At 38.8% G+C, this 27,375-nt stretch overlaps 2 protein-coding genes across 6 annotated transcripts in view; both read left to right on the top strand.

Moving 5' to 3' along the window:
* thrb (thyroid hormone receptor beta) overlaps nt 1-27,375 on the top strand; it is a 38,213-nt gene that overhangs the window by 1,758 nt on the left and 9,080 nt on the right. For 3 of the 5 annotated variants that reach the window (XM_039651464.2, XM_039651463.2, XM_039651461.2), the window contains exons 2-3: nt 16,926-16,977; nt 17,120-17,184. In XM_039651464.2, the coding sequence (XP_039507398.1) occupies nt 17,178-17,184 (7 nt within the window). In that variant the 5' untranslated portion in view covers nt 16,926-16,977; nt 17,120-17,177. Of the gene's footprint in view, nt 1-16,925; nt 17,018-17,119; nt 17,185-26,672; nt 27,025-27,375 lie in introns of those variants that run through there. The other 2 variants (XM_039651462.2, XM_039651457.2) reach the window with 2 other exon arrangements.
* LOC148971010 (uncharacterized) lies at nt 8,386-14,808 on the top strand. The gene is made up of 4 exons (XM_089122660.1): nt 8,386-8,530; nt 12,608-12,935; nt 13,274-13,392; nt 13,548-14,808. The coding sequence occupies exons 1-4, from the start codon at nt 8,386-8,388 to the stop codon at nt 13,901-13,903; spliced, it is 948 nt and encodes a 315-aa protein (XP_088978786.1). The 3' UTR covers nt 13,904-14,808.

Here is a 27,375-nt window from a genome sequence, read left to right as displayed (position 1 = left end):
CGTTTGATAAGGAGTTATGTCTTTCTCTTAAGGGTTTGAGAAGTTAACTGTTGTGAATCAGTGGCCTGTTCAGATTTCGGGAATAAAATACTCCCTCACAGCTTTTTGTACTGTGACCTGAGGGCCCAGTGCAAATGTCACTCAATGAAGGGCCAAGGGGTGTTCGGTCTCAATTGGCACTTTTAATAGATTTTACATAACTACATAAATGTGAAAATGCATTAATGCAAAGCAATGGTGCTTTTCCATTACCAGTACCAGCTCGACTCGGCTCGCTTTTCGCTCTGTTTTCCATTGCAGACAGTACCGCCACAAATAGTACCCGGTCGTCATAGTGATGCCCTTTCCTCATTGCGCCATCAAGCTCTCTCTGGATCCATAATAATAGTAGTAAGTTTAGTAACTATCTCTGGCCAAACTATTTAATTAGCAGTCGGCATTGTTTTCACGTCACATTTAAAAAAGTACAGGTACAACAGTCATTGTTTACATGTACAGCTTTTGTTTCAATCTAACTGAATTCATTCTGATTGGTGAATCTGAATGTAGTGTTTACGTGAATGCTAAAAAAAAGATTGGTGGATGTGCGTTTTAACATTGCTAAGGAAATTCCCATTCCTCCGTGAGAGATACGAGACCGGTAAAGTTACGTCTCACAGGTGTCACTCTTCTGTAATCACGCCATCGGCCTCGCGCCATTCTCCACACGGCCCTAGCCTCTTCCTGCTCGCCACAGGAAACATGATGAATGACAACTGTAGAACGCAAAAGCCGTTCTGGGCGATCTCCAAACACATTTTCGAGCAGACTCATCACGGAGACTCAGTAGTAGCCTAGACTGTTGTTTTCCTACTGCGCTCTGTTACCGGTAGGCGTGGCCTCCTAGGGCAGCGAAGCAAGTGCATTCTGGGAGTTCTTGTCTTTCATCCACATAAGCCAATAATACATTTTCTGGCTTTTCTCAGTCTAGAAAGCTCCAAATTCAAAAATAATTTCACATTGCCTCTACATAAATGACCCATTTTAAATACACATTTATCTTTCTAGAGGTGGAGTGTCCCTTTAAAGTATCACCATAAGGAACATTCACATTTAGCTAAATGTAAACGTTAATGTATGTTTTTGATTCAGTAAGGCTTTGTCAATACCCCGGAGAGGGTGCAGAGAAGAAAGAGGTGAAATAAAATGCAGTTGTTTACTGTGGTGATTGTTTGGAGCTGGTTGGAGAGAATGGACTGTTTGTTTTCCCTCTGGATTCCAGTGTTATGGGCCACATCAAGCGAATTAGATTTGAAGGGAATCTGAACAGTCAAATTGTGCTTCATAATCCCAGGAAAAAGAGAAAAGAAAAATGTGTTTTTGTTTCTGAACAGTGGGCGCATGACCCCCCCCCCCCCCCCCCCCCCCTCCACAACAACCTCTGAATTCATCTGAATTAAAAGTGCTGAAAAATAGCACAGAGATTGAATTAACACTAAATAATTGTTCTTCAGTAATGAAAACTGTGAATTAGCAGTCTGTGTTCTTTCTAAATGTATACAGTTTAAGGAAGGTAGAGTTGCTTAGAGACAGGGTTGATTTTGGCATTGAGAGTGTTTAATTTTGTTTGGCTGAATTTGAACCATGATTGATTATAAACAACCATAAATGCTAATATTAGCAGGAATGTGTTTATACAACCTATTTATCAGCTCTGTGAGATTCCAATCACAGGCCATGCACTGTTGTATGGGGTATTGTTTCATTGCCAATAGCTGTTGAGTAAGTGAACAAAGACTGCACAGCTCTATGTTCACTGTTCAGCTACATATTACTTAAGATGGTTTACCTTAAATAGTCTGTCAACCACAGCTATTACTGCATCACAATCACAAGAAACAAGTTGATATCAAATATATATATTTTTTTCAATCTTTCTCAAAGCTTCCAGTGTAAAAATTGTAAAAACTCTTTGGGCACTGAGCTTTTCACTTGATGTGGTGTATGTGGCTATACATAGACTGCTCAACCCTTTGTCATTCAATTCCTCAGATAATGTTTTTTGCATGTTGAGAATGTGGTTTCTCATTTAAATGCCTGTTTGTCATTATATGCAAGTTCAAAGATATTGCATCACTTATAGAAAAGTAAAGTGGAACAGTATTATATAGCGATTTTTCAATTATAGGCTCTAGAAATTATGAAAATTAAACCGAGTTCAAAAATGTATCTCATGGAATAAGTATCTAAGGATCATTGCCCAATTTTTGAATTTGAGTGGGATGAACAGAACTTTTCTTTTCTAAAATGCTTGGTGTGATGGTAGTCACTGCAATATTAGAAGAAATTCTAGTAAAAGTATAAGGTAAATAAAAGATTAAGACAGTATTATTTAACCAATTAGGGCATTTAAGTTGCTTTTTTGAACGTCAAGTCATCAAGTCAGTTATATAGCACTTTCAACAATGTAGATTTCAAAGCAGCTTTACAGAGATTAACTTAAAGGGGGGGTTGATTGCGATTTCACTTTTTCATTTTAAATAGTGTGTAATGTTGCTGATTGTGCATGAACAGTATCTGCAAAGTTGCAGCTCTGAAAGTTCAATGTAAGCAGAGATATCGTCTTTTAAAAATCAGGAAGTTGAATGCCTACAAAAACGACTCGATTGGGACTACAGGTTAGGGTTAGGGTTAGGGTTTTAGACGTCACTAACCCATAGATTTGCATCAACCCTCCCTCCGGAAAATGCAAAAAAGGGCATGCGCATATTTCTGTGGCTCGAATCGAGTGTGTTGTGTTCACCCAGCTGTCAGGTCTTCTGTGTTCGGCTTCCCACGGACGCTGTACTTCGTCAACAATTGATACAATTTATGTATGATTATGTTCCTAAAAAAATGACGATCATAATCTAGCTCTCTGTGCTGCACATTTGCGGAAGACAGCTTCCAGAATCTCCACGAATTCAACACCGGATTCAACAAGAAACTGTTACTAAACATGAAGCAGTTCCAACTTTAAAACCAGAGGCAGCAGTTGTTGGGCCACAACCTGTAAGTAGGCTAAGACTTGATCATTTTAAATGTATTTGCATGTATAATTTCAGATGCAATGTTTTAGTTTTGTCAAATGCCAGCGCTGGCTTTATATCCACTTAGTTATGCTATTTTGTGTCTACGACAAACATGTACAAACATTTTGGACCTGAATTTGTATATGTACTCATTTTATAAATTTATTTTTTTTCATGTATATATACTTGATAATATAAACAGGTTCGTTATGTGTGGGCGATGAAAGGAGACAGGGTCGGCGAATACTGGGACTCGTGCACTTTTATTTACACAACTCTTTTCACAGCGCGAGGTTGCGCTCAAATAAAGTTTACTCGGAATGTCAAAGGCAAAAATAAATAAAAGGTGATAATACTCTTCCCACTGAACACAGCTTTCAAATGTCACGTGTTCGGTAACAGGACTCCATAGGATACGTGCACGAGCTGCCAGTCTCTCTCTCTCAAACTGTTGTCCGCACGGCCCGCTTATATGCGCTCTCCTCACGCCAGTCACTGAAATCACAGACAGGTGTTTGTCATTTGAATTCGACCCACTTATTCACCGCTCGGCTGTCACCGCTTGTCAGTCCGTCCCCGCTCTCCCACAGTCCCACTACAGACTTCGCTGAACCACGCCCCCCTCGCCACAGGCGTTAAGTATCCGGACAACATGAGTGACAGTTTAGCCAATCACAACACACCAGCCCAAACTAACCACTCTGAGCCCACTGCCTGTTTCTGAGGGAGTGGTTTCATAGAATCAGGAAGTCAACCGCTCGTTATATGACAGAGGAGAGGGCGGCTGACAATAAAGGTGAAATTTATGAAAAATTAGACTTTTTAAAAAAGAAAAACCACGAATACATGTTATATTGCACCCCATAAACACAATCATCCAAAGAAAAAAAGCAGTCAACCCCCCCTTTTAACATGATTTAATGACTCGTGAATGTAAGTACACACTGATGGCTTAAGACACGAAACGAGCGGTTTGTGTGAGAAAACAAACAGTATTTATATAGTTTTTACCTCTTATTAACAGCTTTGTCGAACTGATCTGATGAACCATGTCCAACGTTACGCCGGAAATGATCTCTCGCGCGTCTACGTCACGCATTGTTTACACAGAGATTTCGGAAGTTTCACCTTTAACTAAATATATTTAGACATACAGGATTTCGATATATCTATAATGTATATTTATTTTTATATAATATAAATAAATAATTAAATAAATAAATACATATATATATATATATATATATATATATATATAAACACTCGCCTAAAGGATTATTAGGAACACCATACTAATACTGTGTTTGACCCCCTTTCGCCTCAGAACTTCCTTAATTCTCCGTGGCATTGATTCAACAAGGTGCTGAAAGCATTCTTTAGAAATGTTGGCCCATATTGATAGGATAGCATCTTGCAGTTGATGGAGATTTGTTGGATGCACATTCAGACCATGAAGCTCCTGTTCCACCACATCCCAAAGATGCTCTATTGGGTTGAGATTGGTGACAGTGGGGGCCATTTTAGTACAGTCAACTCATTGTCATGTTCAAGAAACCAATTTAAAATGATTGGAGCTTTGAGACATGGTGTATTATCCTGCTGGAAGTAGCCATCAGAGGATCAGGACATGGTGGCCATAAAGGGATGGACATGGTCAGAAACACTGCTCAGGTAGGCCGTGGCATTTCAACTAGGGCTGAACGATTATGCAAAATAATCGAATTGCAATTTTTTAAACCAATATTAATAATAATAATAAGTTTATTTTATATAGCACCTTTCTCAAATCCAAGGTCGCTTTACATAGTGGAAAGGCAAGTATACACAACAGCAACAACCAAAGCAATATGAATCTCTGAGTTTGGTGTGGAGAAGTGATCATTAAATAATAAGGTCTTGAGATGAGCTTTAAAGAGGAGGAAGGTGAAGGACAGTAAGGAAGAGGGCGTGGGAGGCTGTTCCAGATTTTGGGGGCCAAGGCACTGAAGGACCAAAGTCTGGAACGGGGGATAGCCAAGAGATTTTGGTCAGAAGATCTGAGTGAGCGGGATGGAGTGTACGGGATCAGGAGGTCGCGGATAGGGCTGAAACGATTAGTCGAAATTGTGTTGAGTAGTCGTTTGATCTCACTTGTTGACCTAATGTAAGGGCATGCAATATTACGATTTGAACGCTATAGCGCTGTGGCACTTAATGCAGCCCTTTACAAATGCTATTGTGGTAAAAGAAAAAACAGCACAAATTATGACGGAGTGCAAACGAATCCGAACTAGCAAGGTTTGGGAAAGTTTCACAAAACTTAAAACCAACCATGCTGTCATGTGCAATACATGCAAGGCGGAAATTGCTTTTCACGGGAGCACAAGATGCATGTTGGAGCACTTAAACATCCCGGCAAAAGAGGAGCCGGTGACAATCGAGTGTTCTCCAGCTGGAGCTAACTAACTAGCGGTAAATCTCTAAAAATTAGAGAATGCAATCCTACTAATAGTAAGAATATTATCAATAATAATATAAAGTAATGTGATGAATTATTTTGCAAAGAATAAAGATTGATCGAGCATAGAGTCAGGGCTGTTTTTATTATTGTAACACTATTAGATTACAGTCTTGTCACTCGCCTGTATTTTGTTCCATAATCATGAAGACTTACAAAAGGAGATGTTTAGAAGAATATCATGGCAGTTACATTTTCTTTTTCATACTGTAAATTAAAAGGTGAATGAGAACATCTCTGATAGCTCAATTGTCATGTAAAAAAAAAGATTGTAATTTTATATTTATAAAAATGGTTTGCAGATTAATATTTTACCATTTTTGTGTCCTGAAGTAAATGACCCTTTTTCTGTATTTGTCACGGTTCACAAATTCATTGTTTTCTAGTGTATCTGTTGTAATACGTGTGTGGGTGTGTGAGTAAAGGGCATGATCAGCCCATCAACGCTGATCACTTTCTGTCACCAGCTGCAGCTCGTCCACATTCACCTATATATATACTCACCATTTTGTCTTGTCAGATCGTTGTTTGATGTTCGTGTGTGTGTTCATGTTCCCGGTTGGCGTCAAGTCGCGTGCTTTGGTCTTGTTCCTGGTTCCCGGTCGTGTCTTCGTCTCCGTGTGTCGGGATTATCATTCTTCAACGTCTTCACTGCATCTCATCCTTCCATCCACTAGGACTTTAGTCGTTTAGTGGACTAATCAGTCGATGCGGTCTTGGTCCACTGACATTCTTATTGGTCGACCAGTTGTGTTTTTTTTGTTTTTGTTTTTTTTAACCTATAGAAAGAAATTTTCAATGATTGAAATTTTCAATGATGGCTGGCTGCGCTGCTGCTTTGCGCTCAGTAAGGGATATAGGTAGCTATATTCATTCAGTCAGTCTACTTGTTTTGGTTTTTATGTTTTTGTACACTACATGTTTTTTATCTCGATGCGGTGTGGACGCACTTGGGAAAAAAAGAGCACGTTGCACCGAAATTGTGGGAGCGCCTACATTTGAAAACGAACTTACAGTAAGTCCGCAAAAGGCGTGAGCAGTCCCTTTAATGGCTTTATCATGCTGACTCAATAGATTGTGCTTTCTTGATATGTTTTTGTTTTTATTTGTACACTTCACGCATTCGAAAATAGCCTAAATAATGTAACAAAATGAAAATAAACCTATATGCGGTCCTACAATACAGCTAATTATTATTAGGATTTGGGGTTTTTTTGTGTCTTTGTTTTAAAAACGCCTAGATCGGCTGGACGAAAGTTAATCCATAGCTTTGAAAGTAGAAGAATATAAAGCCTGTAGGCTGTAAACGAGAGCTTTTGTTAGGATTTTTTTTCATTATGTGGTAGATAGCTGTTTTATTTTTTGTAGCGTGTGGTGTGATCAGGTGGACAGTGCTCCTCACTTTGCAGTTAAAAAATCACTTAATTTGCAAACAATAGTATTATTATTATAGTTTTATGTATTTTTGATGTTTTTTTGTTGTTGTTTTATAAATGCTCCATGACAGTGGTTAAATGTTCAATGTTTTTTTTTTTTTGGTCGACTTCATTGGGCTTCGACTTCATCGACTTAATTTTCATTGGGCAGGACAAGACTTTGGTTGACTAAGGATTTCTTTGGTTGATTACAGCCCTACCATCCACGTTCACCTACCAAATATTGAACACAATTACGCAGTAGTCGTTAAATCCTGCCTATTAACACACACAACCCACAGAAAAGACACGCGTCGGTATGGAGTTCTCTTTCGGGCTTGAACAAACCTTAACACACAAATTATGCCAAAATGTCCATAAGAGCAGTCTTAAACGAACGTAGAGGTTTGTGAGAAAATGGGACGCGTGTCAGATCGCGTCTCTGTCAGCAACGGCTGTCTGAATTCACTCACTCGTTTTTACTTACTCCGTCTCATTCACTCCTTCAAGTGAACAGTAGTAGTGGACTAATGTATGCCTAGTAAATGAGGGTTTAGGGCGCGATTTCGGATTCAACCCATGTTCTCGAGGAGTGAAAAATAGAGGACACTGACAACGCGTCGACAGACAGGACCGAGCAGGTAATATTTAATATGAAACAGTCTCAACTTTCAAATTTGATCAGTCAAAGAAAATCAAACAATAAATAGGCCTACGGTTTTGTGGCTCTTTAATGTGTTTTGACATATTGCCTGATAAAGCCAAGTTCCACCGACGTTAATCTACTAACTTTCTTGACTGCTTTGTCGGACGAAAATGGTGAATTTTGATTGGTCAGATCACATGTCTGTCAATCAAAAGTTAGTTTCGTTTTCAAACTAGCGCATATTCAGGGCACAATAACAAAACAGTTCTTTCCCGCAGTACCGCACTGTTATGTATGCCCCTGAAAACGTGCTCATTTTACGTTTGCCTTTGAGTTAGCGATTTAAAAGCCCCCGCCGGTGACACCGATATTACCAGTGTTGTCACACATCGATTAACCGGTGAGGAAATATCCTTACTGTCGCAACCCTACCCTGCGCTACACCTCGTGTCATTTACTTGACATCTACTGATCATATTTGTTAAAGGGTTAGTTCACCCAAAAATGAAAATTCTGTCAGTATTTACTCTCCCTCATGTTGTTCAAACCCCGTAAGACCTTCGTTCATCTTAGGAACACAAATTAAGATATTTTTGATTAAATCTGAGAGCTGGATCACTCCTCCATACTAGTCCATAGGCTTCTTGATGAATTGAAACTTGCTGGCCTCGAAAAGTTATTAAAGACATCGTTAAAATAATCCAAGTGACTTCAGTGGCTCAATCTTAACTTTATCACTAGGACTTGAGCCCTCATGAGATTATTACTGGACGCCCAATGCAGATGCCAGGTGTGATTGATCTTAGAAATGCTGATGTACACATTGCCTCAGATGCCCTGATCACTTACTGTGAAAAGCTCACAAAGGCAGTACAGAGTGCCAAAGAGAGAGTTGAGTTGTGTTGGCAGACTCCACCAGAAGGTGGACACGCAATTATTCCAGGTCAATGGGTCACCAAAAAGTCATTCAGAAACAAGCTGTTAGAACCTAAGTGGCAAGGACCACATCAAGTAATGTTGATTACAGCAGCTGCAGTATGGTGTCAAGGCAGAAAAACCTGGACTCATGTGTCACACTGTAACGTTGTTCCACCAGCCACAGGGGTAGGGTAGGACACGAACCAGTGAGGAACCGAAGGGAAGAACCGAAATGCCATATGCTTCGGGGGCCACCCCTTAGGCGAAGATTCCCTCATAGGCCTTCCCCATCCATTTAGTAAATCCTCACCTCTAAAAATGAGAAACAGGGAAAGAAGGAACAACCATAGCAGACTCGGAAAAGTTTACAACCCTAGTCTTTGAAGAAAAATACTGCTCTCCTGTCTTTTGTTTTCTGTCTTCCTCTGTGCAGATACCACTTTGATGGCTGCTGATGTCTTTTCACCTGCATATGAAGACACCACTTCTACAAAAAAAAAGAGACCCACTGTTGAGCCAACTATCACAAAAGGATAAAGAAAACAAAAAAATACACAATGCAGAGACATACTTACGGAGCCTTCAGTCATCCATCAACATGATCAAGATTACTACTCCTAACCGCCAGGACATCGCACAAAGTGTAGACTCCAGAATCCTTGTTTTCTGGAAACGTTGCAGGCCACAGCCGAAGATGGCTGCATTCCATGACTCACTTGTGCACAAACATGATGGTCTTGATCTTTCAGCAAAATTACACCAGATGACTGAAGATAACTCTTCATGGTTCGGAAACTTGTTAGGTGAACCGTGGATGTGGATGAAGGAAATAGCAAATCTGCTGTTGTTTCTCTTATTGGCGCACTATCTGTGTGTCCACAGTATCAAGTGTTTCATTCAACAAATGGATCACATCTCTCACAAGAAAATCATTTCCAACCAGAGAAAAGACTATTATCCGTAAGAACTTCACGGACACGAATTGCATGCTTGTTTTCTGTGTCTAGTTACAGAAAATAAAACACAGAACATGAAGTTATGTGCCTGTACCTATCATAAAGTTACAAGAGTGAACTTTTAAATGTCTAAATTTGTATTTTGTTCGAGTTATTTAGTACTCTAAAAAGGGGGAAATATGGTATTACAAATTTCATTAACATGTTTAATTTAGGTTCCAAAACAAATAGTAAATTTCTGGACATTATTCTGAATTATTAGGATGCTCATTATATCTGGCCCATCCTGTTTTTCTGTATTTTTCAGATTACTGAACCCAATGCAATTACTTAATGGTTCTTTCCTACCCAACCTGTTTATCTCTATTGTTAGTTGAAAGAAACAGATTCCTGCAACTCTTGGGGACTCTTGTGAGCTTTTGTCTCAGCAAGAGAGAGTCCTGGCATTCCTGTTCTTGAATCTCATTTTGAATATGTTATCACTCTCAGTTTCAATACAGGTTTTCATAAATCTCTATATGAGTTTGCTCCACCTCTATGTAAATCCCTCCTCCTAAATGTATATATTGCAATGTAAAAGTTCTCTTAATCAGACTATTTTTAAGATGACTACAGCGACGCAATAAAGAACTTCTGCGTGAAAGATACTTCTAAGTCTCCTGGTGATCGAATCTGAATGTTCTACACTTGGGAAGAAATGAGTTCCCCAAACTGTACTAAAATGGCCCCCACTGTCACCAATCTCAACCCAATAGAGCATCTTTGGGATGTGGTGGAACAGGAGCTTCATGGTCTGAATGTGCATCCAACAAATCTCCATCAACTGCAAGATGCTATCCGATCAATATGAGCCAACATTTCTAAAGAATGCTTTCAGCACCTTGATGAATCAATGCCACCTAGAATTAAGGCAGTTCTGAAGGCGAAAGGGGGTCAAACACAGTATTAGTATGGTGTTCCTAATAATCCTTTAGGTGAGTACTCGTAAAAAAATCATAGGGGTGCGAATAATTGTGGCCAACGTGTTTTGGAGAAAAAAGACACTATATAAGACACTATCCCAAAACACGGGATCGTATCTAGACACTATCCCGTGTTTTGGGATAGTGTCTATAAGTCTATAGTGTGTTATGTGTATGCTTGACCTTGCATACAGGGATGTATTTTTAGTCTAGCTTTGAACTTACAAAGTGTGACTGCTCCAGTTTATTATGAAATTCAGACAAAAAATACCGTTTTGGCGCTTGTAAATGTGAAGTTCCCTAGATCCCTAGTGCCTCAGTTCAAGTAAACCGATCATCTGTTACTTTTTAAAGATACGGTACAACTTACCTAAAGGTATAAGCCTAATATCCATACCTACATAATATATCGATCAACCAGTGTTTTTCAGTCATGGAAAGAGGTCAATAAAACTGCAGGTTAACAATTGTCACAGAACGTTACATTTAGCTCAGGAAAGCCATTTAATGATGACCAGCACATTAGCTAACAAGGAAAAAATGCTCCAGAGAGGAGTATTTTGCTTAATTTTTGCAAGATGAATGGGTGCAAGACAGAACCCATAATGTCAAAATAAAACCGATGTAATGTTACTTGAAAGCACTATAGACTACTATTGCTGCCAAACTTCCATGGTACTGTTAGTAGTGTTATACAGTAAACCCATGGTGATTGTTGCTTATCTGTGGACACTGGATAGTTCATTCATGGCACAATGTTTGTTCCTGGTTTCCACCTCAGCACTGTTTGATCCGTTAATAATAACGGAGAAATGTGAATGTTTCTCACTAGATCTCGCAGTGATGTTATTACTTCAGTGGCTGATTTCACTGTGTAACAGTGCTGCTTGATTAAGATCGGCTCACGCTGCATTGGTCCAAACTGATAAACAGTCCATTCACACAATAACGAGTAGCTCAGTTTCGTTCTGCTCACATTACATTTGCGGTTTGATGTTGGGCAATGTTGTGGTCTCTTACATTATGAGCACACTTACCACGCGTGACGCACCTTTTAGTCAACACTAGAGCAAACATAAGAGACAGTTGTTGAGAATGTGTCGATGCTAATATAGGGTCAGAACATCCAAACAAAGCTAACTCAAAATCTGGACTGATATCTTCTCTAGTACCACAAAAAAAAATTCTTCCAAAATTCTGAAATCTCGCAAAACCAAAAAGTATGAGCATGAGTCCCATCAGAGCTCTTGCATCTATCGCATAATACGGAAACTGAAAGGTGAATTAAAAAAAAAAATTAAAGTCTATACCAAAAGTTTATACTGTATGTGGTATAGTATAATCTATACAACAGTTTAAACTGAATGTAATCTTGCATTGATAGAACAGGTATTAATTCGCTTCAGTCCTTTTTTCCAAATCTCATTTGAGGTATTCATTTCCGGTTTCATTTTCCCATGCTACTTTGATGTGATCTGAAGAGACTGGAAATGAGATACAAACAAGCAAATAAACCGTGTCACTAACTGTTTGGCATTTGTGGGTTGACCCAAAAGATCATACATATATCCTGAGGCAACTCCTGAAACTCATTAAAAAGATGTCTAATGTAGTGGCGCAACTGTAGATATTGGAAAAATTGTGATTGGGAAAGATAAAATGTTTTATACAAATGTTCGAAAGTGGCAAATGTTACATTTAGATAGTCCTTAATAATGGTCAGTCCTTTGCTTCTCCGCAGTGAAAATACCTTATCTGACTGCCCAGGCAAAAAATTATTATGATCACAAATGGACTGGAGCGCTGAAGGACGCACAATATTCAAAACAGTCTTCAATAGGCTACATGCACACCGCGGCGCTAACGCGTGTCCGCTAAAACCTCCGCCAGCTATACTGCTTCCGCTATCATCCCACTGCTGTGTTTATTATGTCTCAGAAGAAGTATACATTTCAGAGCACAGATAGCTCTACAGCTGAGCATTGCTGTGTGCCTTTGTGTCAGGTGTCTAGTACGTAAAATAAAGTACTTAGTTTTCATACATTTCCCTCAGATGTGGAAATCAGACGAGAATGGACTGTCGCTATCCGGAGGGAGAAGTTTACTGTTAGCCCCCGTACTCGGGTTTGTAGCCGGCATTTAAAAAAAGATGATGTTTGTGAGCCCGGACCCGAGAGAGGGAGACGACTGTTAAAGAAGGGAACTATTGCAGCGTTGTTCGAGTGGAACAATTTCACTATTCCCCCTTCAAGACCGGGGGTATTGCGGAGGACACGGAGGATGACACACCGGGCGAGGAGGCAATCCTCCGGCACCACGACTGTGCGTCGGCTCCGGGTCCCGCAGTTGTCGACTTCGTTTTGGGTGAGAACAGGTCTCTCAGGGAGGAAATCTTCCAGCTGAGGGAACAAATTGAGAAACGGACTATTAATCAGCGGTTTGGCATTCATCGTTTTTGTGGCTCAGACAAGGACATCCGGTTCTTCACAAGGTAAGATGTCCAGCAGGCTACTAATAGATGAGGTTGATCCAAAAAGGATTACAGCCATGTTCACCCGTAAATTACCGATTCAAGTGTAATGGTTAATAAATTAAACTAAACCTCAACAGCATGTAATAGTTATTAGAATAATACTTTTTTTGGTCAGAATCATTGTAACATTACTGGTTTTATTATCGTCAAACATTTAACTTCTCCTGATTGTTGTGTAGTAGCAATGGCTGCAGATATAGGAGTGTGTGTGTGTGTGTGTGTGTGTGTGTATTTGAAATGCTTCCAAGTAAGTTCGTAGTAGACACTAATGTAAGTTTTAAATGTTTTTTTTTCAGGTTTGCATCCTATGACTTACTCGTCGCGATTCTGGGCCTTAATAGAGCCTGCGCTTCCCTCTATGGTCAGTGTGACTCACGTACAGAGAGGCACCTTCACAGAGTCAAGTCCCGCTGCAGTAAGTACTTTATGACATTGATTATTTATTTTATATTATTTATTTTTATCAGATTTATTTAATATTTCTATGGACCATATGACACAACCTGACAAAGATCACAAATAATGGAAGTTTAGAGAAACATAATGTAACTTTTCTCTTGTTTTGATCAGACTTGTTCCATGCGCCCATAGATGAGCTGTTTATGTTTCTCAATTACCTTGCATTGGGTTCAAAAGAGCGTGACCTTGCTGACCGGTATGGGGTTCACCAGTCCACAGTCAGTCGAAGTATTACGACATGGAGCAACTTTCTGTACGCTGTGCTCGGGTCAGTGAGGATCTGGATACCAGAAGAGAAAATAAAGGAACATTTGCCAGCAGAGTTGAAGGACTATGCAGACGCTACAGTCATCCTGGACTGCCCAGAGCTGAGGTGCCAGTGCCCTTCATCCCACTGGGCTGCTTGGAGTGGCGCCTCATGGGGCAGTCACATTTATCTCTCCACTGTACGCCGGATCCATCAGTGACAAACAGATCATGTGAAAATCTGGAATTCTTTCCTGTTTGAGACCTGGGATGGCAATCATGGTCGACCGAGATGATGATGGTCGTGGTCATGGTCGGTTTCTCGTTGATGACTTTGTGCCTTGTAAGATCTATAGGCCAGCATTTCTCTCTGGGAGATCCCAGATGTCTGCCTGTGAGGTCAGGGAGACCCAAGGAGACGCCTCAGGGTGGATGTGGAGCGCCTCATACGTCTTGTGAAGGAACACAAGTTGTGTTTCCACTCTGGCTTTTTGGCAACATTGCTCAGCTGTATACTGTTGCATGTCTTCTGACAAATTATGAAAAAGGCTTGGGCAAAAGAAGCCAGATTAGCACCTGTACAGTCATTTTTTTTTAGTGGTGGAAGTATTGACGCTGCAATGCATTATTCTCCAGTGAGGAACAAATCTGTAAAAAGTGAAAATTTCATGCATTCAGAAAAACTGTTTTGTTTTCAGCTTTGTGACAATGCATTTGCCAGCTGATCCAATAGAGGTTTTAAATAATTATTATTAATACTTTATACAGGGTTTAATCATAGCATTGTTGTCCTCAAGTCAATATATATCCTTTGCTCGGCTTTTTTTCAGCTTAGAGCTAGTTGGAGACTAACACCTCATCCATCTTTTGAAAAAGCCCAGCAGTCACATACATTAGCTGGGGGTCTCCAACTAGCTCTAACCTGAAAAAAGCCTAGCAAAGGATGCATATTGACTTGAGGACAACAATGCTATCTGTTCTATGTATTCCTGTAAATAGCAATTATCTTGTAAATACTTACTTGAAATGTCTTTCTATTTTGTGAACATTGTTTGAATATTGTTTTATATAAATATATTCACATTTTTCAATTTTACTCTCATTTTTTTACACCTAGCTGTTAGTTCTGCTTTTCTATGACAATTACCATACTTTACCCAAAATTACCATACTTTACCCTCTAACCCTAACCATTTCTTTATATTTGATTCCAAGTTCAAACAGTATGAAACGCTCCATTAACATGCGGTGCTCAGGCGGGACATTACACAGGAAGTGTCTGTTCGAAATCCTAACAGGTTTTGCGTGGGAACGCAATTTTTTTTTTGCGAGGGAACACAAACATTTTGTGTGGGAACGCAAATATCATTGTGAGGGAATGCAAAAGATTTGTAAAAAAATTCTCACTTCCAAATTTTTTCCCACCTTTAGGGGCTCCGTAGCTTGCCATGGCCCATAATGTTTAAATAAAACAATAGCAATATGTTGCTAGACATTATGCAGTTGTCCATGTCCGTTCACAATGCTTACAACCTTAAAAATTCTCATGCACGTATGCCCGAGGGACTGGTTTATCTCTCTCGATTTGAAAGATGCCTATTTTCAGATTCAGATAATACCCCGTCACAGGCCATTCTTGAGATTCGCCTTCAATGATATCTATACACCGTCATGCTGTTCGGCCTGTCCTTCACAAAGTGCATGGACGTGGCTCTCGCCCCCATGAAAAATCAGGCCTTGTGAACTATGAACTATCTGGATGATTGGCGGATTCTGGCACAGTCAGAGATCGAACGTTTATCTCACAGAGCAGTGCTCCTCAGTCATCTGGAAAGCCTGGGTCTCACAGTCAACTGGACCAAGAGCTCATTACTGTCCAGCCAGTCAATTTCCTTTCTGGGAATAGAACTGGATTCTGTGGCTCTGACGGCTCATTTATCGACACGGCGCGCACGCACTGTGTTCGACACCTGGCCGCAGCATGATCGCTCCTCTGCTGGGCTGTATGGTCTCAGCGGCTGCAGTGCTCCAGCTGGGCTTGCTATGCATGTTGCCGCTACAACGCTGGAGCGTCTCGCTGAGTTTGGGCCTCCGGCTGCGAACGAATCAGGGTGACTCAGAGCTGCGTTACGGCTCTGCAGCCCTAGTTAGCAGCCGAATCAACGAGGAGTGACGACGGGAGATGCTTCTTTGACAGGTCTGCGCAGGCTCCACGCAGAGCTTTAACTGTAGCCTATGTAAGTGGCCTGATGTTTATACTTGTGCACTGGTCTGTGCGTCGAGCCAGCATGTGTGTGTGTGTGTGTGTGTGTGTACGTACTAGGCTAGGTGGCATGATGGTGGATAAGTGGTTTGAGGAACAATTTGGAGAGACTTCTGGCGGTTGGTGGGTGTTAATGTCAAGCCCTATATATATATATATATTGTATATAAAAATGGTTAGTTCCAATCCTTCATTCTGATTGGTCAATAGCTGTGCTTTATTCATGATAAAACATGACTATGCCCGCTTCACCCAACGGTTCTATTTATCGCTGCGCAATACTGCAGTTCCTATGTTGCTTTTATTTCAGCTTTTTCATGCATATTATATTACACATTGGAACGTTGTTGCTGTTCACGGTCAGGGACTATTTATTTTCTAGCGGAAGAAAGGCTTTCAGTGATTTTACTTCATGAAAGTTGCACTAATATGCCCTTCAGTCATTACTTATTCATGACACAGCACAGCCTCTCGTACCTTATTGCTTACATGAAGCAGTTATTAACACACTGAGTAACTATTACTGTATGTCTAAATAATATGGTTAATTAACATTTAAATAGTTTATTAATCATTTACTTACAATTTCTAAATGATCTTATGAACCACTGACAACTCCTAAATAACTGTTTTGTTAATAATGTAATACTTAATTTAGAAATTATAAATTGATCATTAATAAAGGATGAAAATACAATTATTAAACAAATCAAGAGCAAAGAATTTATAGCTGTCAACTGAATACTATTGTATATGAATGTAGGGACAATGCATTATGAATTAACTATTTACTAATGTTTAACCAATGATTCATGGAAGGCAGATATTATAAAGTGTTACCATAATGTTTAGTGTAGTTTTTGGTGCTCCTCTTGTGTCCAATGTTTAATGGATACTGTTATTTACCCTCCTCTGATGAAGACTGTCTGCCTCCTTGCATTATGTAAATTTGACTCTCTCATTTTGTGTGTTTTCCTCAGCCCCTGCTGCTCCAAACCACTCTGGAATGACTCCGATATCACCAAGAACAAGGTGGGCCAAAGCAACTTTCTTTTGGATCCACAGAAAAAAGGTGTTGTTGGACCACAGGCAAAAGTTTTACTGCATTCATTACTGCTCTGTTTTTCTTCTTATTTGCCATTCTTCTTTTGGCTTTATTCTGTTTGTCTGTCAGATATCAGTGAGTCCGTGGAAGACAAGAGAATGAAGTTTAAGGTCTAACATACAGCAGTATGTCAGGTAATGTCATAAAAACCTAAAACTCACTAGACCCTTTAGCTCTGTTCCAAATGTTGGTTTGGAAGTCTGCATAGACAGCTCCCTTCTAGGCAGCATCCCATGGATTTATTTTTTTATTTTTATTTGGAGCAATCTAGATGATGTTCCACCATCAAAAGAGAAAATAATATTCTTGTTTCTATTACATTTTGAAAGTCAAGTCACCTTTATTTACATATTTACAGATTGTATCAAAGCAGCTTCACAGTGATAACATGAAAATAATACAACACAGATCAATAAAATTGTTGAATATTAAATGTCCCCAACTAAGCAGGCCAAAAGCAAGGCAACAGTGGCAAGGAACCCAAACTCCATCAGGGACTGAATGGAGAAAAAACCCTTGGGAGAACCCAGGCTCAGTCGGGGCCAGTTCTCCTCTGGCCAACGAAGGAACATTTTAGCCAGTTTTCTGTCAAAAACAGCACAACTAGATTATGATCTGAAATCATGTCATTAACTATGAGCAATTTTGAAGTAAGGGGTCTAATATTCAGCAACCCAAGCATTATCAACCAAGCTTTAGATTTTTCCCTAAACCTGCTAGTAAATCGGGGTTTTATGTCTGAAGGTCTTCTTAGTTACTAAGTATATCAATCAGCCGCTAAGAGTGCAAACCGTTCTCCAAGTGTGTGTATAAGCCTTGGGTCTTTGAAAGCAGCCTTGTGATAATGAGCGTGATGTGTATGATATCATTAAGGTGTTTGCCGGCCATCTGTTGCATGATGGGCCCCTCAGGACAGAGCCTCAGAGAAGCGCTTCTGTCCAACCAACACTAATTGAGAGTGACAAATCCTCCCGCTTCAGTGTGATAACGGCCTTAGTATTTTTTTTTTTTTGTGCCATTATAATGAAAAGGAAAACGATGTTAAGGTTAACATGTGGCGACCATGTGCGTAACTGCTGTAGACTCCATGATGTCAATGGAAAGAAATACACCAGCACACTTCTTCTCATTAAAGCCACACTGTGCAGGATTTCTGTTTCCGTCGCTGTGGAGTACTTGTACTGTCTAAAAATTTGACTTGCAACCATGCATTTATTTAAGTTGTGGTAACAGGTCCAAAGAATTACCATCCGAACACAAAGAGGCAAACAAGTAGTCAAAAGTCTTGTCAACTTATGTGTTTGGGAAAAACAAGGGCATACGTTTTTTGCATCTGAAAACTGCTCATTCAGCATCTTTTCCAATCTTTTGTTGCATCAGATAGCTTTAGCTGTGGCTCATCAGTATGAAATGCTTCTACCCATGCCAGTCTGTTCTGTGTATACACGGCATTCAATATGTCAGACGTGAAACATGTTTTAATGGTAATGAATCAGGATAAATTTCATGTCGAAGTGCATCACAGGAAAGTCATATATATTTTGGACAATTTGCGTTAATTTTTGCGTTTTATTTTAATTTTAGTAGTGTGTTGTTCATGTGTTCTGATTTTGGGTTGGTAAGTGTGCCAGTGCTCCGTAGAGGGGGGTGGGTTATGTCACAGTGTCTGGTTTGTGTTTCCCCGGGTATCCACTAGAGGTCCTCTTCCTCACAGTGTCATCCTTTCATGAACTGCATTCCCCACAATCCTATCTGTTCCAATCACTGTTCATTGCGCTCAGCTGTTCCCCGTAATCATTGTACCCAGTTGTTCCTCGTTAGTTCTTTGTTAGATCTGTGTGTATATGTTCCCTGTCTGTGTCAGTATGGGTTACGGATTCGTTGTTTTGTGTCACCACACTTCCATGGTCTGTATCTGCCCCTTTCTTGTTTTTGTCTTGCGTTTTGGATTGCCTTATTGGATTTTGACCCTTGCCTGGAGGACTACAAGTTTGGATTGCCCTTTATTTAATATACTACTGGATTTCTGTTGTGTGTTTGTGACAGTTAGGCCCAAGATATGAGATCTGTGTTCCTGGAATCAGCCGTCCCTTCCAGCTCATGATGACTCAAGTATAATCATAATTCAGAATTGTTTATTTTAGCTTCCTTTGACTATGTCAATGGAAATTTTGTGTTTGTATTAACGGAAACTGATTCCTTTTACGATTCCTTAACAATCGGTCTTTGTCAGACGTGGGTTTGTTGCGTGTGACGTCACCGCGGCGCCATTTTTGAGGTGTCGCTACTGATTGTGAGCATTGAAGAGATTACGAGAGTAGAGGTAACAAGTAAATAACTTGCAAAACTGCAGAAGCACAAGAAAACTGGGAAAATGGCATACTGCAATAAACTCAAGAAATATTGCAGGTACCGTTTTTGGAGAAATTGTCATCCATTCAGAACATGTATGAGCTCAGCTGGAGTGCTGAACCTGCATTGCTTTCTCATCCTCGTATTTGGGCATTGTCAACTATCTTGTTTATGGTATAAGCGCATATAACGTTACCAGGGAACAATTTAAAAACTATACATCTCTTAAAGCATGTGGACATTTCACCAAGTTCCTGTATCCTTTGGTAGGAATGTAAATAAATCCTGTAGAGTTAGTAACAGCAAAGACAGGTTTGCTGTATTGACGATGATGATAGTGTCATGTTAAGGATGGGTTATTTTGAAAAAAAAAAATGAAAAAAAAAACTATTCTCCAACAACAGAATAGCTCAGCATCATAGACAGCTCAGCATCGATACCTTACAAATGGCGGCTACGCCCATAATGCACTTTGTGCATCGCGAGTGTGACATCACCTGACAAAGACGGATTGTCTCAATGTTGGGCCGTCAGGGCCAGCAAGGCCTTCTCTGCTGGCCAAATCACTGACTTGCACTTTAATATATTTTTTCCATGAATGAGTATTAAATTATTCCCAATTGTTCATTCTCTTAATTTCATAGCTTTTCTCTTTGTTGCGCTGCTTCCAGTATGTTAGAGCTTGTATCGAGTCATATTTCAGCCATCATGCATTGCTGGGGTCAAATAAATCTGCCTGGAGGCCTTCAGAATCGACAGTGCGGGCGCCTGTAGCTTAAAATGAATGGCAATGAAACTGTTTCTTTTACCACTCAGATAATCAGTCAGATTTAATCAATCAGATTTTGCTTATAATAACGTCTGTATATATATATATATATATATATACAGTATATATATATGTATAGTACTGTGTGTATATATGAAGAGTTCAGATGCAAAAGCCTCTAAATGGCATGCCATTTGAAATTTTCTTCTTTAATGATGATTTTTATCAAACTTGTATATTTAAGTTCAGTGATTTCACTTAAATGGCAATGAAGATTACCTATTAATTATTATTTAAGTGAAATTACTGAACTTAAATATACAAGTTTGATAAAAATCATCATTAAAGAAGAAAATTTCAAATGGCATTTAGAGGCTTTTGCATCTGAACTCTTCATATATAATCAAAATATAAATGAAAGTGAAAAAACATTTTTAGTCATACCTGGAAGCAAATCCTGGTCTAATAGACCTTATGTAGCTCCGCCCCTTTTCAGCTCCTTTCCCGCCCCTTTTCAGCTCTGCGCTCGTTGTCTTTTGACTTCCGGTCTGTATTTCTACAGCGATCTTGCATAGGTATGAATGAACTGCTAGTAAAAAAATTCCCGGTCGACATTTGTTAAGACATCTGCTTTGCAATGCTTATGATAAACATTACAATGCTCATGATAACTTTTGTTAACTCTACAATAAGTAAATCAACTTCACCAGCTAATTACTCCTCGACAGCGATGCCATAGAAATATACAGAGCGACCGCGAAACCGGAAGTTCAAAGACAATATTCTAAAGATGACGGCGGCCACGTTTCTCTGGTGCATAAGGGCTATAGGTTATATGGGCCATTGTGAAGAATTGGTTCAAAGTTAAAGTTGGAAACATCTTGAAAAGAAAATTATTTTTCCATATAAAGTATTATTTTTAAAGTAGGCCAATGCATTTTATCATACATTTTTCAAAGTTAAGGATTCATTATTTTGATATGATTAGCTTGCATTGGATAACAGTTGATTAGTTTATTTTTGATAAAACATACTATATATTTCACATATGAGCAGAAACTGTCAGAAACTAAAGCTTATTTGATGTGTATTTTATAGTAAAAACACCGCCGATTCATATTTAAACCATCAAAGTTAAATGATTGTTTATTCTTTATGAATATTTTTTTAGCAGGGTGTTTCAGACTTTTTTATGGCAATGAGCCCTAAACAACACCCTAGTGAGATTCTTTATTTAGGCTTATAATACAATAAAATATAGGCCTATATAACTTAAACAATATCTTTGTGAGATTCTTTATTTAGGGTTATAATATAATACAATGTAGGCCTAATATAATATAATATTTTTTTAAAAGAATTGAAGTATTTGACGTGACATAATATATCACTTTAAATGCTTCATTTTTTTTACATATTATATTATTATAATATGGAAACAAACTAAAGCATTTAAATAGATCTAATAGCTAAATATTTCAAGAAAAGTAAATATGTGAACTCATTAATAGTAATCTAACCATACATAAAACTCCCATCTTCACCATTCTGTGACATCTTCAGAAAGACATCTTCGCCATTCTGTGTCCATCAGCCTGTATTTCCACCACTTTAATCAAACCACTCTTCTTTAAAACATTATGATGTGATTTTTATTTCACAGATCTTTTTGTTTCTCGTTGCCTCTCATATTGAGCTAAGTAGTAGGCTATGAATAATAACAAAAACATGTCATATAAATGTCATTATTTTATTTATTTATTTATTTATTTTTTCATGTTCCAGTATTACTTTAAATTGGACAAAGACTAGCAAGACTTAACTTGCAGGGAGGTTTTTAATACTCTGAGTATGAACTTTTTTTTTTTTTTTACATTAATATTGCTATAGAAAACTGTTTATCCACTTTATTGTTCCAGATTTTTTATTTTCACATTAGCTTACTTTAAATTGGACAAAGACTAGCAAGACTTAACTTGCAGCGAGGTTTTTAATACTCTGAGTATGAACTTTTTTTTTTTTTTTACATTAATATTGCTATAGAAAACTGTTTATCCACTTTATTGTTCCAGATTTTTTATTTTCACATTAGCTTACTTTAAATAGGACAAAGACTGGCAACACTTACCTAGCAAGATGGGTAAAAACAGCATTTGTAAATAAGTAAAAACTGTAAATATTGTCATAAATAAAGTCTTACGATGCAAGTTGTAGTTTGTGGTCCTTCAAATGTTGTGTGGTTTAAATGTGGCCCCCTTGGCATCTGCTCTAAATGATGTGACTTGACTTGGAAATATAAACACATTTTGACTCTTATTGCAAGATGCCAGATCCCAGATGCTGTCAAATGTCTCGAACCAATCCAGTTCGGTTCCTGTTCACATATCTGCATCTGGTTAGCGTTGTATTGATCCTGTGAGATGGAGATTACTTCTGACCCTCTAATTAACCTCTTAATCCTCCGTCCTGCCCTATTCACAGCCCTGTTGGTTTTATGGGTTAGGATTTAAAGCAGGGGTGACAACCCTTTTGGACAGTTAGTGGAAACTTAAACATATGTGACTGTAGGTGCAGGTACATATCGTTTTGAAAAGACACAATATGTTTTTATCAGGTTGAAACTGGTCTAAATTGCACAATATGGGATCGTGAACAATAGATTTGTTTGGTTGGAAAATGTGATAGCCTCTACAAAACTCATTAGAGAGTATATGTAGGAGATGCTGGTCATGCAAAGCTTGTGGATACAATTGAGATGTCGAGAGTGGTGTCGTATAGTGCCACAGACGTCTTGAGGACTGATGGTTTTTAGTGTCTCGCTCTCTTATAAGAGCAATCGTCTGCTGGAGCATTGGTGTGCCATCCGTTTTCAGTGCAGTTAACTGTAACTGTACTATATGTGCTCATTATGCTTATGATAAAGAGAATGAATTAGAATGATATAAGCATAATCAAGTGTTTTTGTAACCAATAATATAACTGAAAGCAGCTGACAATTAAAAAAACATACGCTGGATAGGAACTGTAAGACTGTTGCATAAAGAGATGACACTATAACAAGCTATATCACACAAATATTTGGCAAATATATATTTTTGCTAACACTTCATTTTGATGGTCCTTTTTGAATGTACAGTTGACTGTAAGTAACTTTGCAACTATATGTCAACTAACTCTCATGCTTAATATCTGCAAACACTTTATTGTGATGCTCCTCCAACAGACAATCTTCTGACTTACTAATTTTGCACCTTAATCTAACCCTAACCCTACCAGGCTATTAATGCTCAGATAACCCTCTAATGAGAGTTAGGAGACATTACTTATAGTCAACAGAATATGTTAAAGGGACCATCAAAATAAAGTGAAACCCTTTTTTTATATTTATATTGAACTTCACATATTTTTATTCACACTTGACAGTATTAATGAAATCATATGAATGAGAAATTACTCAGTTTAGCTTGTCACATTGCCTTCTGGGTGATTTTGGGTAAATTAAGGTAATGTAAAGGCAGCATCATTTTGCAGTCTGTGTTTAAGAACAGGCTTGATCTCGGGAATATGCTTGCGGTCCCTTAAAATGCTGTCTAGAAAGGTGGCTCACTAGGATTTGGAAAAGAGCTTATGGTTTAGGCAATATGTGGCAACACCAGTTGCTTTCTTGCAGTTGAAACATTTTTTTTTTTTTTTTTTTTTTTTTTTACCAGCCTTTTTTTCCAGTAGGCTGAATGAAAATATTCCATACTAACCTGATGCTGGTTTTCATTTGCTGCAGATTACGAAATTAAGATGATTAGTTAATTGATCAGTGCCCTTGATTTACTCTAAGCACAGGCTAAATTATGTCTAGATCAGTACCATATTGATCAGTTATGTCTAGATCACTAATAGTATTGATCAAGGCCAAGGCTAGCCAGTGACAGCTTGTAGGTATGGCAGGCTTGATACTCTTGAGTCATTATGAGTCCCTCGCTGTGGGTCTTTTGTCTTCTTTGTGTTGTTGAGAGTCATTGGTGAGGTTGGGGAGTCTTCTAGGGATGAGACGGTATTGTTTTGGTCTTTCCCTCAGCTCACCCTGGCTGTGTGTTTAAGGTGGCCTCAGCGAAGCTCACTGCTCAGGTAACGCTAGGGACATCTGGCTCAGGAAGCCATGTCAACCCAGGCCCTATCCCCAGTGCTATGAGGGCCACCATCCGAAAACTGTACATGACCAGCCTTGAACCCCGAGACCTCAAGTGATCGATCCAGGAGGGAATAAATTGGTTGAAAACTCACTAGTAGGTGCATAATCACGCAGACCTACCAAACCGAACACACACTTCCTACATAAGACCAAGAGAGGGTTTCGCTAGGGTAATGGAGTTGTTTTGGAAAACATAGCAAGTCAAGTTCTCATGTTCTTGATTACTGGGTACTTTTAGGATCTCCAGTGGTCTATGATGGATCAGTCATCTTTGAGGTTTTGAGGAGGCTACGGAAAAGATTGTGGGAGTACTTTACTTTGAATCTAGGAGAGTTAATCTTGGTAAGTTCATCATTTTTCACTGAACTTTTTCAGAATGAGTTTCCTGTTTTATGTTATGATAACCTAGAACTGCAGACCAAAACAACTGTATGTGTGTGTTTCGAGGTGTTGGTACAGTCATGGATATTTTTAATTACTGGGCATAACATCCTTTACAATTGGATAATGATTATATGCAATTAGGTGACAATGCCAAAGGGCTGTGAAAGGGCACTGGCTCTAATCTGGATTGCTAGATTTTTAATACAATTCACCAATCAAGATCTAGAGCTGTTTAACTATTTCCACTATTTCAAATGTATCGATTAAGGATTTCATTAAAGCATTGGTGCTTTTAAAGACTTCTTACCTGATTTTTTTTATCTTTTCTGGTTTTCTTTAATGTATTTTATATCGTATCGTAACGTAGATGTATTTTGTATATTTTAATTTGCACAGTGGAAATATATTAATATTTCAAAATAATGATATTCCCCAACCCAATTTGGAGGTTCTGGCTTGTTTTCGAAGACCGGCAGATTGTTCAAATGTTTGCTAATTTGTCTGAATGTTGTTTTTGGCGGTTAAAGTCTTTATGAAATCCCTGTAAAGATTAAGCTTATGTGAGACAGTCACCTCATCAAAGAGTTAAACTGGTATCAGGCTCTTTTGTAGAGGGGCTTTGCCTCAGGAGCCTTTGCTAAAAACAGCTGTTACCTGCTGGTCACTTTGGCTGTCTTAACTCTAAGCGTCATAGCCCAGTTTCCGCCTCAGAGTTCATTTGATATTTTGCACAGTTTTATTTATGTTCCTGAAGCTATTATAGAGACAGCAGTAGATACACTGATGCGACAGTATCTCGATTGAAGCTTAGGAGAGTGACATTTTTTTTTATTGTAGACTTTCCTTTTTTATACTCCATGTTAAAATAATTTGAATGTATTTCAAGTTATATAGAAGTTACATTTGTATTAAAATTACAACAGAATATGTTAACCTAATTTTTGTAATTATAAAGCAAATATGTAAATGCACAGTGGTCCAGTCCAGTATACTTCAACTCAGCACATCTTCTATCTTCTCTGGTAATAAACAGAAAGCCACAGATGATGTCCATAGATTTGAACTTGTATATAACTTAAAATATTATTTTTAAGTTTAGTACTAACTAACTAACTAACTAAAACTTTTAAACGTATAATATATGGTTATTTGAATTTAGGAGATGAAAGAGGACAAGAGGAATACAATTACCATATGCAATATTTCTTGAACAGAAAATAGTCAATTCTGTAATTAAAATAGACCTCACCTGAAGCAATTCTTTATTTTTTAATTTTTTTTTCTGTAGGACACTATCAGACAGACTGATGGTAAAACAGGTCCAAATTGTATTCATTATGTGGTTATTTCTATGAAGTTATCTATAAGTAAATGCCGGCTGAAGCCCTCACATGTGTCACGAGTCATTGCACGGCTTCATTTAGGATTAGGACAAATAACAATCAATATGACTGATCGCAGCTTAAGATCAGTGCGTAAAACGTCTCATATTTGAAATCAATAAACTTTGACTTTTGGGATTGTGATTGTACTAATCTTACCATTTTAGTAACGCATGGTCTGATGGCAAATCTAACATGATCCGCTCAGTTGAACGGGTTGTCATGTACGACTTGTGTTCCTGTCTGAGGATGTGTCACCCCAGCTCTTGGATTTGTCCGGTGTCAGATTAAGAGAGCGTGCTCAAAATCTTTCACCCAATTTGGCAGGGCGAGGGGCAAGTGGGGCGGGTGGATTCTCCATATATAAGAGCCGATGTCCTACAGACACTTTTCACGTAGTGTGTTTCGTGGCTTCATGTCAACTCTGAAATCTGCACGCACGTCAGTGCGACCGCCAATTGACCTTTTTTTTTAATGTACATTAACTGCACAGGTTTTGTTGCATTGACTTTTTAAATTTTTAATTTTTGTGTGTGTGTGGTTGTGCCTTTGAAGATCTTCATAATGAATTACTGCATGTCAGACATGTATGACATAGGCCACGGTGTGAATGGGGGATATGCAGTGCCGCCCGGAGGTGAGTACTGCATGTATGGTGGAGAAGGGCCTGGTTTCACTCACTGTGAGCCACAGCCGTTACACCACCATCCTCCCAGCATGGAGCAGGCCTGGCCGCCCAGCCAACCCTACGGGTGCCCTTTCAATGGGGCCAACCCTGTGTTCAAGAGTGAGTTGTGCTCCATGGAGGTGCCTCTCAGTCACTACCACCAGCCAGACTACTACTCTGATGGCAGGCCAGACTTCTCTCAGATGCAGTGGATGCAGGGGCCTCACAGGAAAGGTATCGCAAGCTCTAGAAAAAGCATAGAGGTGTACCAAAGTTTTGTCTTTTCTTTTTTTGATTTTTTTTAAGGTGGCTGACTGTTTGCAAACATATATACATGTGTACACGTGTAGTAATATCTCAGTCCAAAAAGTTCTGTGTTTAAACTTGGATGTGCTCGGTTGAGATCTGATTAACAATATTTTGACTTATGACTAAAATAGTAGTGTTGTTGTTGTTGGTGGTGGTGTTTTTTTTTGTCTGATATTTGAGGACTGATTCGAAATGTTTTAGTTCGTATTTCAATATGTTCTATAATCAACATCCATTTGTGCCAGTTATAAAACTTAATCAATCTGAGCAAGTATT

This window comes from Pimephales promelas, chromosome 18 (assembly GCF_988280905.1).
Source record: "Pimephales promelas chromosome 18, fPimPro1.hap1.1, whole genome shotgun sequence".
Classification (NCBI taxonomy): Eukaryota; Metazoa; Chordata; class Actinopteri; order Cypriniformes; family Leuciscidae; genus Pimephales; species Pimephales promelas.
Note: the sequence above shows the minus strand (reverse complement) of the source record. Positions and strands in the feature narration are given on the sequence as shown.